At 36.2% G+C, this 16,075-nt stretch overlaps 1 protein-coding gene across 1 annotated transcript; it reads right to left on the bottom strand.

Annotated features, from left to right (window-relative positions):
* Positions 1–5,442: 5,442 nt before the first annotated feature.
* PCGF3 (polycomb group ring finger 3) lies at positions 5,443–15,852 on the bottom strand (the record flags this gene model as incomplete). The annotated part of the gene is made up of 8 exons (XM_080638177.1): positions 5,443–5,568; positions 6,974–7,054; positions 9,037–9,174; positions 10,427–10,515; positions 10,994–11,104; positions 12,030–12,085; positions 14,362–14,458; positions 15,720–15,852. 8 exons carry the CDS (start codon positions 15,850–15,852, stop codon positions 5,521–5,523), a joined length of 753 nt encoding a protein of 250 aa, XP_080494303.1. The 3' UTR covers positions 5,443–5,520.
* Positions 15,853–16,075: the final 223 nt, after the last annotated feature.

Raw genomic sequence — 16,075 nt, 5'->3', positions numbered from 1 at the left:
TTTGTTCAACACTACGATATTATGATGGCTAGGTTCCTTATGTTCTTGGGGAAAAATGGGACAATAACTTTCAGTCTGACAGTACTTCAGTTAGTTTCTCTGCTTTTATTAACAAGCATATAATATTAATTGGCAAAACACTGGATACAAGCTTCACTATCATAAAATCAAAACATTTAGCAATAATCCCCAACGGCTATTCAGACAAAACTAGCCACCAATAGTACAAAAATTACACAGCAACACAAAGCATAAAAAATTGTAAACTTTCAAATGAAGCTAAGCCAAAAATACGGTTTTACACTGTGACAGTTCCAGAATCTTTATTATGCCACATATGAGGATAAAGGCTTAGTGGTTGCACTGGCTTATTGTCCCTTAACCATAAAATCTTGTTGCAGGAGGAAAGAACAAACTCTCCTTTTGTCCAGCTAAATCACTTGAATGTAAGATCCCACTAAACCAATGCTTTAGTTTCAAATTAACAAAAAAAAAAAAAAAAAAAGTGGAACATCAGTACTCAAAAATCCTTCCTTCAGCCTAACCGTTCACACGAATGACCCCACTGCTTTCTGTGGAACTGTTGAAGCTATTCATAAAGTTGCCAATATAAGTTTCCATAGAAGTGGATATTTAGTTCCTATTCTACCACTAGGGTCTTCTCAGGTCATTGTGGCTTCAAAAGATTTCCAAGCCCTAAGGATGATCAGGCATGGATCAAATAGCAGGACCAGAGCTTTAATCTGTCTACAGATAAAACTGTAACTCCATAGTAAAACATTACTGCTGAATTCCAACAAGATGCGAGTTTCTAGAAAGCATCTGTACCAATGGCAAGTTTTGATTAAAGCAGAGATTGAAGCTCTGTTCCATGTTTCTTTATGTTTTTCCCATTGCAACTTCTTACTTCAACAACAGATCTCAAAACCTTAGTTACAGTTAATTATAGCTTATGTAGGGATTCTAGTGTATGGGACAATCTTTTGCCCTGCTACCAACTTTAAGTAGACTAACTGAAGTGTAGGTGGCATCAACATTTCCATTGAAACATCCAAACTGATTACCTGAGGAAATACAGAAACTTGATTTCTCTGTACAGTCAAGGCTTCTGTACAAAATATATTTTAAGTACTTAGTAAGATTTATCTTGCTGATGTACAGATTGGTTGGCTTTTTCCTATTATCTTTAGCTCAATGGTAAGATGCTGAATGCTGTAAAGCAGGCTAGTTGTACAGTTTTATTAATCATCCAGTAGAAAAAAACTCAATCAATCTCCTACGACTATGTTATAAAGACAATAAGAGCCAGATAAGCTTATAAAGGCTCATAGCCCATTGGAAAAAAATAGCACCATTATAACTGTGGTCTGATATTTCTTATGGTCCAATATCCCCAGAGGTGAGTGTTGTGTATACTATTGCACAACCAATAAAAACAAATATTCCTAGGTTTGATGGTACACAAACATACCAGACATAACAATGGCACAAAGCATCTTCAGATAGGCTGCAAGTCTTGCTGATTGCTTCCACAATTCACATTAAGGTTTCTTGCAAGATCATTTATTTTAAAATATTGCTGACAGACAGTTCTTGTACTTACACAAATTTAAACCCCACTTCACTCTGAAAATTAAAAAAAAAACAAAACCCAACCAAAAAAAAAACCAAAACACAACAAAAAAAAAACCTAAAAACCCCCAAACAACAAACCCAAAACTACAAATCAAAAAACAACCCCCCAAATCATAGCTCCAAATAAAAGACCCCATTTGAACAACTCAGAAAAGCCATCTACATTCCTTTTAAATTTAACGGTAAGTAGATGCTACATTTACAATTTAAACATATGTCTAATAAATGGATGTTTCAAACCTATTGCACAAAAGCATAAGTAATGCTTTTTATCCATACAGAACAAAAACAAACAAAAGCTACTCAAACTCAATGTAAAAGGAAGAAGCTTGTAAAAACATCTTACAATTTCATTTTATATGCCCGTAAATAAAGCTGGACCACTGAAAGAAAAATACTTGGATGGTAAAATAAGACAGAAGGCTTAAAATAGAATAAATAATTTTATAAAGTTAAAATTTAAAACCCCCAATCTTATTTAAATTCAATACTATATATTCTGTCTTAATTATCTATTTTTAATGAAACTATATTTAATGAGACTCTGAGCCTGGGTGATTTATCAGTCTCATTGCTGCTGAGGATAATGCAACAAGATACTTCTTTACTGCAATTATTTACCAGCAGAAGCAATTGTGATAACTACTTCACTGTAATGGCATCTTCATGAAAGCCAAAATAAACTAACTTGATCTCACGAGGACAAAGAGATATCTATGCTGAGTCTTAACTCTGAAAAGTATCAGACTTGTTTTACCCAATATAATCTTGATATAAACTAATTGTCTCTTAGGCTTCACAGAAGTGAAAAAAGGCTCTGACCCTAGGATACCTCCCTCTAACCTCCATTTAATTGCACTGTAGTCTTTTAGTAAGGCTAAAGGAAATAAACATATAGTCCAGACACAGTCACAGTTTCTGTAGCAAATACATTGTGACATGTGATTTAGAAAAATAAATGGGTGGCTTTTTATTTGTTTGTCATTTTTATTTTTCTTCTTTTTACTGGTGAGGTTTTATCAGATTAAGCACATTGCAAAAGCAGTAACACACAATTATGAGTAAAAAAAAAACAAAAAAACCACCAGGTGCAGGCAGGGGGGTTGGAACTGGATGATCTTTAAGGTCCCTTCCAACCCAAACCATTCTATGATTCTATGAATACTGGCTTGAATGTATGTATTCATACAGGTATAAGCAGAGTTTTCAATATATTGATAGCACCATAAAAATTCAAGTGATTCTGAAGGTGGTTATAAACTTACAAATATATGTTCTATACTGTAGATTGTTACAGTAAGAGACAGATTTGAAAGACTTGTGAATTTACATGTTTGTAACTGATTTCTCAGCTGCACAAGTGAAGTACAGGAAAGTACTAAAATCCCAATGTGCTTCAAAAGCACCATGTCAATACCATTGTACAAAGTTTCTGCAGTACATACACTCTGAGATAGGCAGATCTCACACATAAATATATATATTTGCTTCTATGTATATATGTATCCTGATTAAGTCAGTCAAACAGAATGCTCTAATTTTATGTCTACATCAGGTACACCCAGTGTCTGTATACTCGGGGTGCACAGAGGGAGGACACTTACAGCCCTGTTTATATTCTCAGTGCCTCGGTGGCCAAAGAAAGTCCTTATTTACAGTAGGACAGTTAACAACCACGGAAACACCTCCAGAAGACCTAGTATGTCAGTTTGTGTATACATCCATACCACCTGCATTCACTGTTTCATGGAAAGATTAGAAAAAATGGTAGACTCATTATCTCATTTGTTCTTTTCTGCCAGTTCCAGTAACATTAAAGACAGGGAAAAAAAAAAATCCAAAATACATATATTTGAGTTCACAAACAGTAAGACAAAACCAGAGCAAAGTTGGATCCCATTGCTCATATGGATGTACAGCACTCCCCACCTGCCTTCCCAGACCAGCCAAACCCAGCTGTAGAATTCTGCATAACCCAAATTCAAATGCAGCTATCCCATATCCTCATCTGCAAGGACAGCAGCACTTTTTGGCCTTTGTGTAGTTCTCTCTTCGATCTCCACAGTTCAGTAAGATCCCTTTCATTCTCTGCTCACACACTTTTGGATTTCCTTCCCGCTGACATCTGTGACTGTAATTAAAAATGGGGAACCCTGTTTTCAAACATAAACACAAGTTGGAACACCCCTTCTGCAGCAGCAGACGACTGAAGGCTCCAAAGCCAGACAGAGTCTTTGGGACACATGCTGAGTAATGTGGTGCATTGAAAACTCATGAAGAGAAAGAGGATTTAAAATGCTTAGATAAACATTTTGCAGTATCAAATTCCTGTTATCAAGTAGCAAGTAACACTTTCTAGCAGAAGAGGGGAAGGAGCACAGCTAGAGGAAGCAGGGCAGTTACAGACAAACTTGTTTTCTTATCCAAAGACAATTTATATTAAAAAAAAAATAAAAATACAGGCTTTAATAATAGGAATAGCAAAAGCATTTTCAGCTCACTGGAAAACTCTTCCAAAAATTAGAAAGTTAATGATTTCCAGCTGTCAATAAACATGGCATAGCCTGTTTTCAGTGACTTGACACTTATGCCAGACAAACACTCTATCCTATTATATACGCTGTATCATAATGTATGCAGCTTGCAGAAATCACTTTCAGCCACTTTTTCTGAAAAGCCAACTATCTCAAAAAGCCTTGCAAAAAGTGCTGTGAACCCTGCTAAATGCTATTGAGGGTGCATTCTATAACATTTATAGTTAAATATGTGTACAAATGTATGCATACATGCATGCATGTGTATTACCTTGCATCCATTAGTGCTGATGGAAGCAAAATTACCAGTTAAGGCCAGAAGGTGCTAACATAGTCTTGTCTGACCACCCCCCAACAGTTAGGAATTGCGCTAAAGAAAATACTATGGTTCCATAAGAAAACAGGTAAAGGAAATATAAACCTGTTCATAATGATCTGAGGCATTCTTAATAAATGAAATGAAAACTGTGATATCACCCAAAGTAGCCCAAGAGCCAGTGCTTCAATAGGTAGTGAGAGCAAATTCTCTCTAAATTAAAAACTGATTTCTGCAAGCCACAACTCATAAGAAATGTTTTGGGTTGGTTTTTTAAAGTTCACAAATCTAACACTTTTGAGTATTCATCATTATGTGGTGCAATTTATGCCACAGCAAAATATCAGGGCACATTAAAATCAACTGCAATAATTTCTATTAATCTTACCAAATCGACATGCATCAGGGAATATCAAAACTTTACTAAAACACAAAGCAAGGGAGAGCAGTAACTGGGAAAAATGACAAACTTATTGGTTTCCCAGATTCTTAGAGGTTTTCAATGCAGCATAATAAATTATCACCATATCATTAGGTATTTTCAATGGTCTACAGAATAACTTGAATAAAGCCAATGCAATCAGGCATACTATATAAGACAATAACACTTTGCAAAAATATAGTTTTTAAAGATTCAGAATGTGAAAAGTAACTAAATGCAACTTGGTGTCAAAAGCAACATTTTTAAATCACTCCACAACATTCTAACTTATTTCTGTGTAACTGTAAGAGATAAATCAGGCTGAGCTACATAGAACTGTGAAGTGCTTTCAGTATCTGTAAACTTAGTGCTGGTAGTGTCTTGTTGAGTTGCGACTTACTTCTTTTGTACAAAAAAAGTATAAATATTTTCTGTTCAGAATTCTTGGTAGTACATCCCTAGAAGAAATATTCAGAAGCACAGTCCGCTATGAAAGCCCTACAGTCTTCTAAATTTATTCAGCTGGTTTGTGTCACGTGATTAGTGATGCACTAAGAAGGTGCCAGATGATAGTCTCTGCAAAAAACTCTGTCCAGAAGGACAATAAAGTTCTCTTACAGCAAGTCCATTTTGGGTCTGTAGTGTAGCAGTAATGGTGCTTTCTGCAAGACAGAAATATCAGATAAGTTCAGAAATAAAATTGGAAATAACCTGTTCAGTAGGCAAAACTTCTGTTTCATAAAGTAAAGCTTAAATGAATGATCAAGAGTAGCTATCTGCCCTGTCAAAAATTCAAAGACAAGATGCAATCTCCTCAGTGAAGCTCAAACAAGAGATGAAGAATCCTTTTCCTTTCTTGTTTCAGGAACTGATCTGTTTAACTCACAAAACCCATTCCCATTAAGGGAGAAATGCAGATGTCTAGAAAGCAGTGCTAAGAGCACATGGTACTTCACATCACACAGCTCTCACGTGATTCCTCTTCTGTGAGTGTATTCGCTGCTTTTTTACGAATAGGTAAAACTTCTACCATACACAACATCATGCACGAAGGAGCTCTGTGTCTCAGGTCAAGAACTGCTTCCTCTTGTCTGTTCTAGACCTCCTACCCTCCAGTTACATTTTACATTCCTCACCTCTTTCACTTGAGAAGGCAACTGACACACAGTTGAGTAGATTTCCATGATCAAGGCAAACAGCAGACTTGCAGAGATGCACAATTTGATTCTTCTATGTCAAGACAAAAAAACAACTCCCTGCTCTTCTAGATATGCATCGAAAGCCATCAAGTGGTTCTACCTCAGTGTACACTGTGAACTTTGACTGTGTCGCTTCTCCTTTATGAATACTACCTCTTAGTTCAAACATCCCCAAATACACATATACTGACTCTACAGGTGTGACTTGCCTCCTAAGTGTTCAATTTTACAATTCATTCTTACATTCATTTTACTTGAGCTGTAATTATTAATGTGATAGCTTATACTCAGAATGAATGCTTCACTGTTTACTATTCAGTCTGAAGGAAGTTGTTTAAAGAAACCACAATAAGCAAGTCAAAGATATACATTTTCAACCAGCCTTGTTTATGCCTACTAAATACTACTAGAAGTTTCCTTAACTAAGGCAGACAAGCACTGCAGTTACTGCCTCTGCTTTAGAAGAAAAAGAGATTTCTTGAGGTACAGAAGAGAACTGTGCTGAAATTAGCTGCCTTTTCTGCATCAGAATTGACTTCTCCACCTATGTGGATTAAAACCAGTTTTACCTAAAATAGATAAAAATAATACTTTCTTGTGGCTTCCACTTCCTTTGCCAGACTTGATAACAATTTTAACAGTTGAGGCAGTGTTCCCTTTTCCCTTGCAATTAATACTTAATTCCTCTTTCCTTCATTTTCTTGGAAACAAAAATCAATACTTGGTGTTCAGGGATGCTGTACTAGATACTTATTGAAGAATCTTTTGATCGAGTCTGCAGTTACTCCAAAATAGTTCCAAGTGATGCTTGTTTTAGAAACATTTTATTTGGCCACTTCATGATTTACTAGGAACCATTGTGTCATACCTTAAATCTCCATCTAGTAACAACTACAAACTTGAGCGTGTGGTCCTTGCCAAGAATCTCTTCATTGCATAATATGTCCAGCTGACAAAACAAAGGCAACAGTTAATTCACTGGGATATGTACATGGAGCAACATATTTCAGATAATACTACAAATATTTGTCAAGATTTATTTTTCTTCGAAGACACTGGAAGTGGTCATCTTGCAGCTGCTCTGTAGACAAAAAGAGTACCAGGAGAGAAAAAGCATGTCCTTTCTTATCACAGTGTGCCAAAAGACCATGTCTGTGCCTACCTAGGAAATACTGCATGGACTGGACTTGACTGACTTAAGTGGTTTAGCTTCCCAAGCAATACTAATGCCCTTTCCTGAAAGCTTCACGTGCTTTTAAAAAGGCCCCATAAATGATCAAAGAAACAGAATTCACAGATTTCAAAGACAGCTTTGTTATTTAACATATGATGAAAATTCTTTACCTCACATCAGCCAGGTGGCTTTCTGCTACAAGGATGCATTTAAAAAAGATACCCAAACCTATCTATCACCTCCCTCATACACTATATTTATGGGTCCTTTGCAGATACTCAATATCCATTTTTTCACTTTTCTATCTCAGTGCTGAAAGCTCTTGATATTAGAAGCAGTGAGGATATAAACATAAAAACGTGAAGATCACATGAGTCCTAATCAGTTGAACATGCACTAAACCAGGGAACATGCATGAAAACACTAAGCTCCACCAAGGTGACTTATATCAATACCGCTTTACCACAAAACACAAAAAGGCCTCCTTACTGGGCATGCAGTGCACACACATGACTCGTCTAACTGGCAATAGCTCAAACCTGCAATAGTCCATATGCCCTACAAGCTTAGATCCTTCTACTATGTACCTGTTACTTGGTAATTGTACACTGATTACACCACAATCTATGTACTCTTTAAGAAGGTAGGGAGGGATAACAAAGAAATAAACAGTAGTTCTGAAACTTTTTCCTTTAATAAAAGCCAAGCAAGTTGTTATATCACAGACTGACGCAGTGGAATGGAGAGCTTAAACAAACACACAAATACTCCTTTTTGAACAGTGATGGTGGCTATGTTGATGCTGTGCTAGAGCCAGGAGTCAACCACTTCCAAGCCAGCTGAGGACAACACAGGAAATACAGTTTTGTTCAAGAAGGCTCACAGAACTTGGGGACATACTCTGACTGTAAGACAGTGTGTTGGTTTGAAGCGCACAGAAGCTAGAAGGAAGAGTGATACAGATGCAAACTGACTGCTGGAGAAGCTTGAACAGAAAGGTGTCAACAATGGACTTAAAAGCAGAGGATATGACTGAAAAGTCTTACTGAAATTCAGTGGATCAGTGACATAATGTGCAGTTGGGAGATGTCAAGCTTAGAGTCACTTGAGATGTCTAAAGACTGTGACCAAGATGCAGCAAAGCGGTAAGCAGAGGCTGCATTCATATGTTTCACTGCTAGTAATTTTGAATCTGAACTAAAAGTGCAAAGAATTGCCTTTCTGTACCTTTCACCATAAATTCTTCCCATGATTCCAAGTATTCCCTGAAGAAGAAGGGAAAAGTAGGTACCTGATAACACTCTAGTCATGGTATGCAGAAAATTCAGGCTGAGCTTCACTGAAAGCATAAACAAATACCTGTGGCACTTTCTCTTAATCTGAGCTTCAGCAGTGCAAGTGTTTGCTACTCCCTGTCCTCTGCACTGTGCGTGGAATCTCTGACGGGCTAGGGTACACCCAACCACACAGTGTCAAACAAACCACCCTGCCAGACTCCATTTCAACACATATGGAAACACAGAGCCAAGCCTTTTAGCTCAACTATTTATACATAGACATGAAAAGGTGCACAGCAAACTAAGAGGCAAGTCCTGTATAGCTTCAAGAAAGGATAAGAAAACAGATATCTAACATATAATTAAAGAAATAGTGTATACTTCCGTTTTCTGAAAATAGAATCAGACTAAAAGAACAACCCCACACTTTTCACAAAGCTTTTGTATCTGGAAAATAACTTTAAAAAATTAAAATATTACCTCATTGAAAGAAGAAAGGTTTAGTTTTTTGGCAATGAACTTCTTTAGATGCAAGACAGTTGCTTGTGCTGAGCAACGAATCCATTTTCGTTTCAGTCCACGCAATTTGCTGCTGTTGCATTCCAAGCAGATGCTTACCTTCAGGAAAAAGCAAACAGGGTTGGCTGGAACAATTTTCTGCAGTTCCCTCTATGTATTCCATATGCAGTTTTCATTAAGACAACAAAGTGAAAAAGTACAGTACTAGTATTTCTTAAACTGAAATGCCCATTAAAAAAACCCAAAACATCTTCTAACATCTGGTCAGTTTAGTGATGAAACCAAACTGCAACCAAAACATATCTAGACAGAAAAGTTCAAGAAAGAATTTTTGATGTTGGAGCAAGACTTCTCCAGTACAATTCACTGGCTGCCAATAGCTCAAGAGGACCCTATATCAAAAGCTAGAGTAAGATAAGCAGTAAGAATACCACTGCCTATTTTTAATGATTGTTTCTAACATGACTTCTTGCTTTTAATGTAATAGCTAAATTCAGTTTAAAAGAGAATTTTAACAGATGTTTAAAAGAGAACTTAAAATTTAAAAAGAATGGATACAAACAACATGAGAAATTTTCAAAATTCTAAACATTATCCTTCCAAAGGTGTCTCTGATTTCTATATTTCAGTTCTCACCTCTTTTCTCATTCAGCTATTCACTACTTAGTTTAAACTCTTTGTGATGATTTACTTTATTCACTGAGAGGATTTAGTACTAGGGACAATCGCTTTCAAAGTTCTCTTACGTTGCAATTTAAAAGAAAACATCCAAGTTTAATTTGCCTTGGGCACACATTAACAGGAAAAATTAAAAGGGAATGCTTGTTTATTCGAAAAGGAGATTTAACTTTCTAACATGCTTTGTATTTACAACCCAGTGGTGAACTTACCAGCTTTCATACTACTTTTATGGTACAGGGGTAACACTGTCCTTGTATCAGAGGTTTAAAACAAAATAAACTGTAAGTCAGTGAAAGTGTAAAAGGTTTTATTCATAATTATTAATATGCATTCAGCTGAATGCACCACAAGCATACTGGGATATACTCCTTCACAAGGTGGGCCAAATAACCTGAATTTGTTTTACAAGTAAATAAATACTTTGGAAACTCGTGAACAAGCACTCAGAACTATCAAACACTAATGCAAATGTCTTTAACGTATTCTCCATTCCTGACAAAACATAGAGATGGAACTCATGCTTGTACAAAAGCATTGGGCAACACTGTGTCTTGTTTGCATCAGACGACAGAAAAAGTAGCCTGAAAGAGTTATTTTCCTTCTGTTTGCCTACCACAGCACTAAAGCTAAACTACAAGATAAAACTAAAAACATGCCCTTCTGAGCTCACCTGTTCATCACTTCGGTGGTAGTCATTATCTTCTTCCTGTTTTTCCTCTGAAGTTTCTTTGTTTGAATTTTCATCTGGTTTTGTTTCACCTTATATAAGAAACCAGATATATGCGATAACACTCAGCAGCAGCTTGTAATGCTGATATGATTAAAACAGCACAGTTCAGGACTGCAATATAGAATAAGCTTTGCTCTTCTCAAATACTGCTTGTCTGCTTAGGTAACACTAGCTGTCAATAGTGTGAAAGAGAGAAATACATACATACAATGCACAACCTTCAGTTCAACCATTAGCAGCCCAGAAGCTGGATAGTTTCACAGAGTCCCCATGTAGGCACTATTACAGAAATCTCCTTACTCCACTCATCTGCTACAATCAGGTGAAAAGAAAGATTCTGTACACAAATAAGGGTCAAAGCAACAATTCTCCACTCACTGTACACTTCTGTGTTATACACCAACTGTAACTGTAATAAACCAACTAGGCACATTACCTCCAACAGCTCTGTTCACCAATTTACTAGCTGTCACCCGTGCAAGACAGAATAAATTAAGGACCGTTTACCATTTCGATGGGCATCTAGGTGCTGTTTTGTAGAACATGTCTCTCCTTTGATGTCCCCTGGAACTTCCATGCCCAGTTTGTGATAAAACTCCCTTTGCTTTTTCATTTCCGCTGTTTAAAATTGTAAATATTAATCCCTGTAATAAAGTTCTAATGCAGTATTTATGAAGTTATTCTAAATCCCTTCCTCTTAAGTGAAACAGGCTTCCCAACAAGTATGGTGCTGTCAGGATTTACTATTCTTCTACCTCTGCTATTTCTTACGTCACACCTCATCTTATTTTTTGGAGTTAGAATATTACAAAATCATCTGTATAGCTACTATCATAGCGTTCCTATTAGAATGAGAGTATTTAAAATACTATACCTTATTTTGAAGCCCTCCCACAGTCAAACCCTTCTTTCTCAATTTTTATCGATATTTAAAATTTTCAGTATGTGAGAAAATTTTTTCAGTGTTCTAGTCAGTCTTAATGATCTTTGAGAATGTTTTGGGTTTGCAGCTCAAGTGACTTAAAATACTGCATTGAAATTAAAGTGGTAACATACATTAAGACAAAAAATATTGAGCAGATACTAAAAGGACTTATTTAGTTGAATAGATCCAGTCTCAAAAAGGACTTTGAAAACATAAACTGAAAATTACCTGCTAAAAAAGGATTTACACGGAAGCAGAAACTGAAACTAAAAGCTGTTCTGCACTACATTCTACTTCTGAGAATCCTAGAAAATTGGCACAACAGGTTTAAGTACACAGTTTAACAAGAACAAATGACAGCTACAGTGTGCCAACATTCAAAAGCTAAACTATTATTATTCTGCTTTATCTAATGCTACTTTTTCAATACCCTGTCTTTCATCCCACCACCCCAACTGCTGCTAGCACAGGTATGAAAATAACCACCAGAACTTACACAAATAAGGAACAGATTTTGCATCAGTGTTCCCCCCATCATTTTCATCACCTTAAACTTTCCTTAAGTGTTAAAGAAGTATGTGCAAAATGACCTCTAAAGAAGGTCAGACCACAACTCACCTTCTTGGAGGCCTGGCACAAGTTTGTAAACAATATCTTGCATTGTTCTGTCATGACTAGCAAGAAAAAAACAAAATCAAAAGTTTAAGCGCCAATCATCTTGATTCAAAATATTTCTCTTAAAAAAAAGTTCCAGTACTAAATTGATGTAAAAACTCTAAATTCACCCAGAAGAACTAATATTCTCAAGTCAGTACTTATGTCAAACACGAGAGAACAGTAACATGAAACACATTAAGAAAAAGTACAGGTTAAGACAGAAATCCAATTGAAGTTTAAGGAAGAACAGTATTGGACATGTGGAGGATGATGAAAATGACATACTTGCCTATATAAAGTAAGTATGACACTAGCACCCTCAAAATTCTTTGACAAATTTGCAGTAAACTCATTTTTATCACAAAAGAATCCAGGACAGTCTGTTTCTTACCCTACAGACTCATCTCTCACATTTCTAGATTACTTAGTTATATTTACAAAGCTTCACCAAAATCACAAGAAAACAGTTCACAGAAGAAGACCACAACAATAAAAATCTTACTTTGCCCTAAAAACCAACATTTTAATTGTGAGCAACATTACATAGCTCAGAAGCCTGTCGTGTGGCTCAAATAAAAGAAAGGTAATAATCCTACTGAAACTAGAGCAGCAGGCCTGGTTTTAATTCCCAGCTCACCTAGACAAAATTCTGGTTTAGTCTAAAATAGGCCACTTCTTAGACTGAAGCCAAAACACAGCACTGCACCAACTACTAGAAAGAAAATTACCTCTATACCAGCCATAACCAGGACAATCAGCTATCACTATTAGGTCAGAGGTGAGAATTTAACAGCATTTAAAACCATGAAATAGAAGACGCATTTCGTTTACCTATCTTCCAGAGAGAGGGAGATGTATTAGAGTGTAAATCTACATTTTAAGACACAAATGACCTGTCAATTCTCTATTAATATGGGGGTGTGTGCATGTGTGTATACACAGAATAGGCTTGGCAGCATTTTATAACTAGTTCAGACAAAATACTTCCTTTGAAGTGTATTGAAGGACCAAAACCAAGTAGCAAATTCCTTTCTAGTTCTCTATTTGGTGCAGTTTCCTGGCCCCTTTTGGCACAGAAAATGGCTTCTGAATCAAGGCACTGGTGTATTCCTGTAGCTTTACATAAGACAAACATGTTATCTTAAGTGTAATTTATTAGTTCTATCCTATTAGCACTACTTGTCCCTTCAAAGCATACACTCATATAGGTTATTATCAGCGTATCGTACAACATATTATCAGTGTACACTGTTATTCTTCAAATGCAAAAATGGCATAGCTAGTTTCAGGCTCCCGACTCAGGATCAGCTTGAGCAGTGTAAGCGTGTATAGAACATCGACAGTTTGCTGTAAAACTGAACAGAAATCAAACTCATTTTCTATTAGCATTGCTTCAGAAGTTGTTATGGAACTAAGAAGGGCACACTGAAACAGTCACAAATGAAAACAAACTCTATACAAAAAGTTAAGACAAAACACTACTTAATAGCAGCAACAACTATTGCAATCACACTGTCACAATGGATTTTCATCAGAAGTTACTACAGTTCAGTAAATTCAAAGAAAAGCACTAAAGGAAAAGGAATGTCTTTTCTGAAAGCAAAAGGGAAAAAAAACAAACAACAACAACCAAAAGAAAAAAAACAAACCACCTCAAACAAAAAAAAAAAAAACTTAGTTAAAAAGAAAGTAAAAAGGAAACAGATTAACAATACCACATTCATGTTAGGTCAGAAAGTGAGAGCAGTCTGTCTAGGAATCAAAATGAAACAAAGGACAAGATTGTTCCATTCTATCTAAGCCACTGGTCTAATATTTTTGCTGCTGCCATGTTCTTACCTTTTCCTGTGTACTAAATAGACCTGTCAAAGATCAGCTGAACAATAAAGCTAACAATTTTTTCTCTCATTATTGTCAGACACTGAAAAGCAGCGTTCAAGAGAGACTACTTTGAGGATTTTGTGAAAGTATGATTTCTACAAATGTTTTGTTTATGTAACTTTTATGACACAGACAAATACAAAATGAGAGATTACTAAATCCAATTACAACACACAGAAATTAAACAGTAAAGTGCATACTTTGCTTGCTTTTAAGTCTGACAAGAGCTAACAGATCTCAAATACTTGCAAATTCATAGCAAAGCTTGATTCCCTATTTCCTCAACCACCTTTACACTTCCTTTTAAACATTTAACATGCTAAGTAAAAAAAATTAGGAAAAAGCTGTGCTGTATTAAAGAGGTTGAAACAGTCTAGAGTTAAGATAGTTGTGCTTCTGCTTTCATACTTACCCAATATACTGTAACGGGTGGCTCTGATGTATAACAATTCTACAGGTCGGACAGGTGTTGTTTTCCTCCAAATATTTCACCAGGCAGCTTCTACAGACTAATAACAAGGTCATTCATGATTAAAAAAAAAAAAGCATAACAGAAAAAAAAAAATTTATACAGAGAAACACACCTTACTGTAATGTACACGAAGTTCATTTTTTACATCATGCAAGCATGATGTCAGATCACGCAGAATACAGTTTCCACTATCTTTCATTAATGTTCTTGATGCAGGGAAATGATGCACTAGAAATAAGGCATCTGTACCTAGCCAGAGTTTTCCTAATAATACATACAGCACACAATCCCACTCTGGAATTGACTGAAACAAAAGGTTCTAGTAGCTTACCGAATTCCTAGCAGGTTACCATTATGTTGATTGTACTATTCAGCTTCCACAGATGCTATCATAAGGGCCTGTATACCATTAAGATACTAAGCCTATTTGCTTTAGGCATGGCCACATAGAGTACATAGAATACATAGAGTACAGTGGCAATGAACCCAACGCAGATATTCAAAAATTAGATACTTTTTAAAAGGAAAGAAAATTTTTAAGAAGCGGATGTCCAGGTGCCACTTTAATTCTCACTTTCACAGAGCACAAGACAGTTAAATTTCCACCAGAAAAAAAATTACACTGGCACAGACCTTTAGTATTTTTAAAATTTTTTGTAGAAGTTGCTAAAGCAGTCACTCATTATAGAAAGATTATAGAACAGAGGCTCCTAGAAACTATGCTAAAGTACATGGAGGACAGGGAGGTGATTCGAGACAGCCGATGGCTTCACCAAGGGCAAGTCTTGCCTGATCAAATTAGTAGCCTTCTAAGGTGGAGTGATTACATCAGTGGACAAGGGAAGAGTCAAAGATGTCATCTCTCTGGACTTCTGTAAGGCCTTTGACATGGTCTCCAATAACACCCTTCCTCTCTAAACTGGAGATAAATGGATTGATATATAGACTATTCAGTTGATAAGCCATCGGCTGGATAGTCACATCCAGACAGCAGTGCTCAATGGTTCAATGTCCAGATGAGATCAGTGACTCTCCCAGGGGTCCATACTGTTACCAGTACTGTTTAATATCTTCATCAACAACACAGGCAGTGGGACTGTCGTCAGCAAGCTTGTATATGGCTTCAAGTTTGTGCAGTACAGCTTTAATGCTCTCTTCATTTGCTTTGTTAAAAAAGCAGTGTCTAGTAAACACACATTATTTTGGCTGATGCAGAGCAAACTTTTTTTATTTGAACTAAAAACCATTAAAACAAGTTGCACATTAAGTTAAAAAAAAATAATTATAATTCTACTTACACGTATGTAAGCATTCTGTTACTGTAGTAGCATCAATCAGGTACCCATTGCACAGACGACAGGTTATGTGGGCATTAATGTCCCAAAGCTTAATCTTTCTTGTTAGCATCTTTGGTGTCTGCAGAAAAGACATACAACGAAGTAACACATCTGTAGTGACCAGGCCAAAGTCATTTGGGAATAAATGATCTACCAGAATTAACCCTGCTGATGTTTATACAGCTTTATGCTCCCATATACTGCATATGCGTGTGCATGCACAATGACTGCACTAACTTTAAAAGACCTTCACAGAAGTGAAACAATGTAAAAACCACACTACTTTGCATGTCAAACATTTAAGCAACATAGAAAAT

Source organism: Psittacula echo (genome assembly GCF_963264785.1).
Source record: "Psittacula echo genome assembly, chromosome: Z".
Taxonomy (NCBI): Eukaryota; Metazoa; Chordata; class Aves; order Psittaciformes; family Psittacidae; genus Psittacula; species Psittacula echo.
The sequence above is the reverse complement of the archived record's forward strand: the minus strand, read 5'-3'. Positions and strand labels throughout refer to the sequence as shown.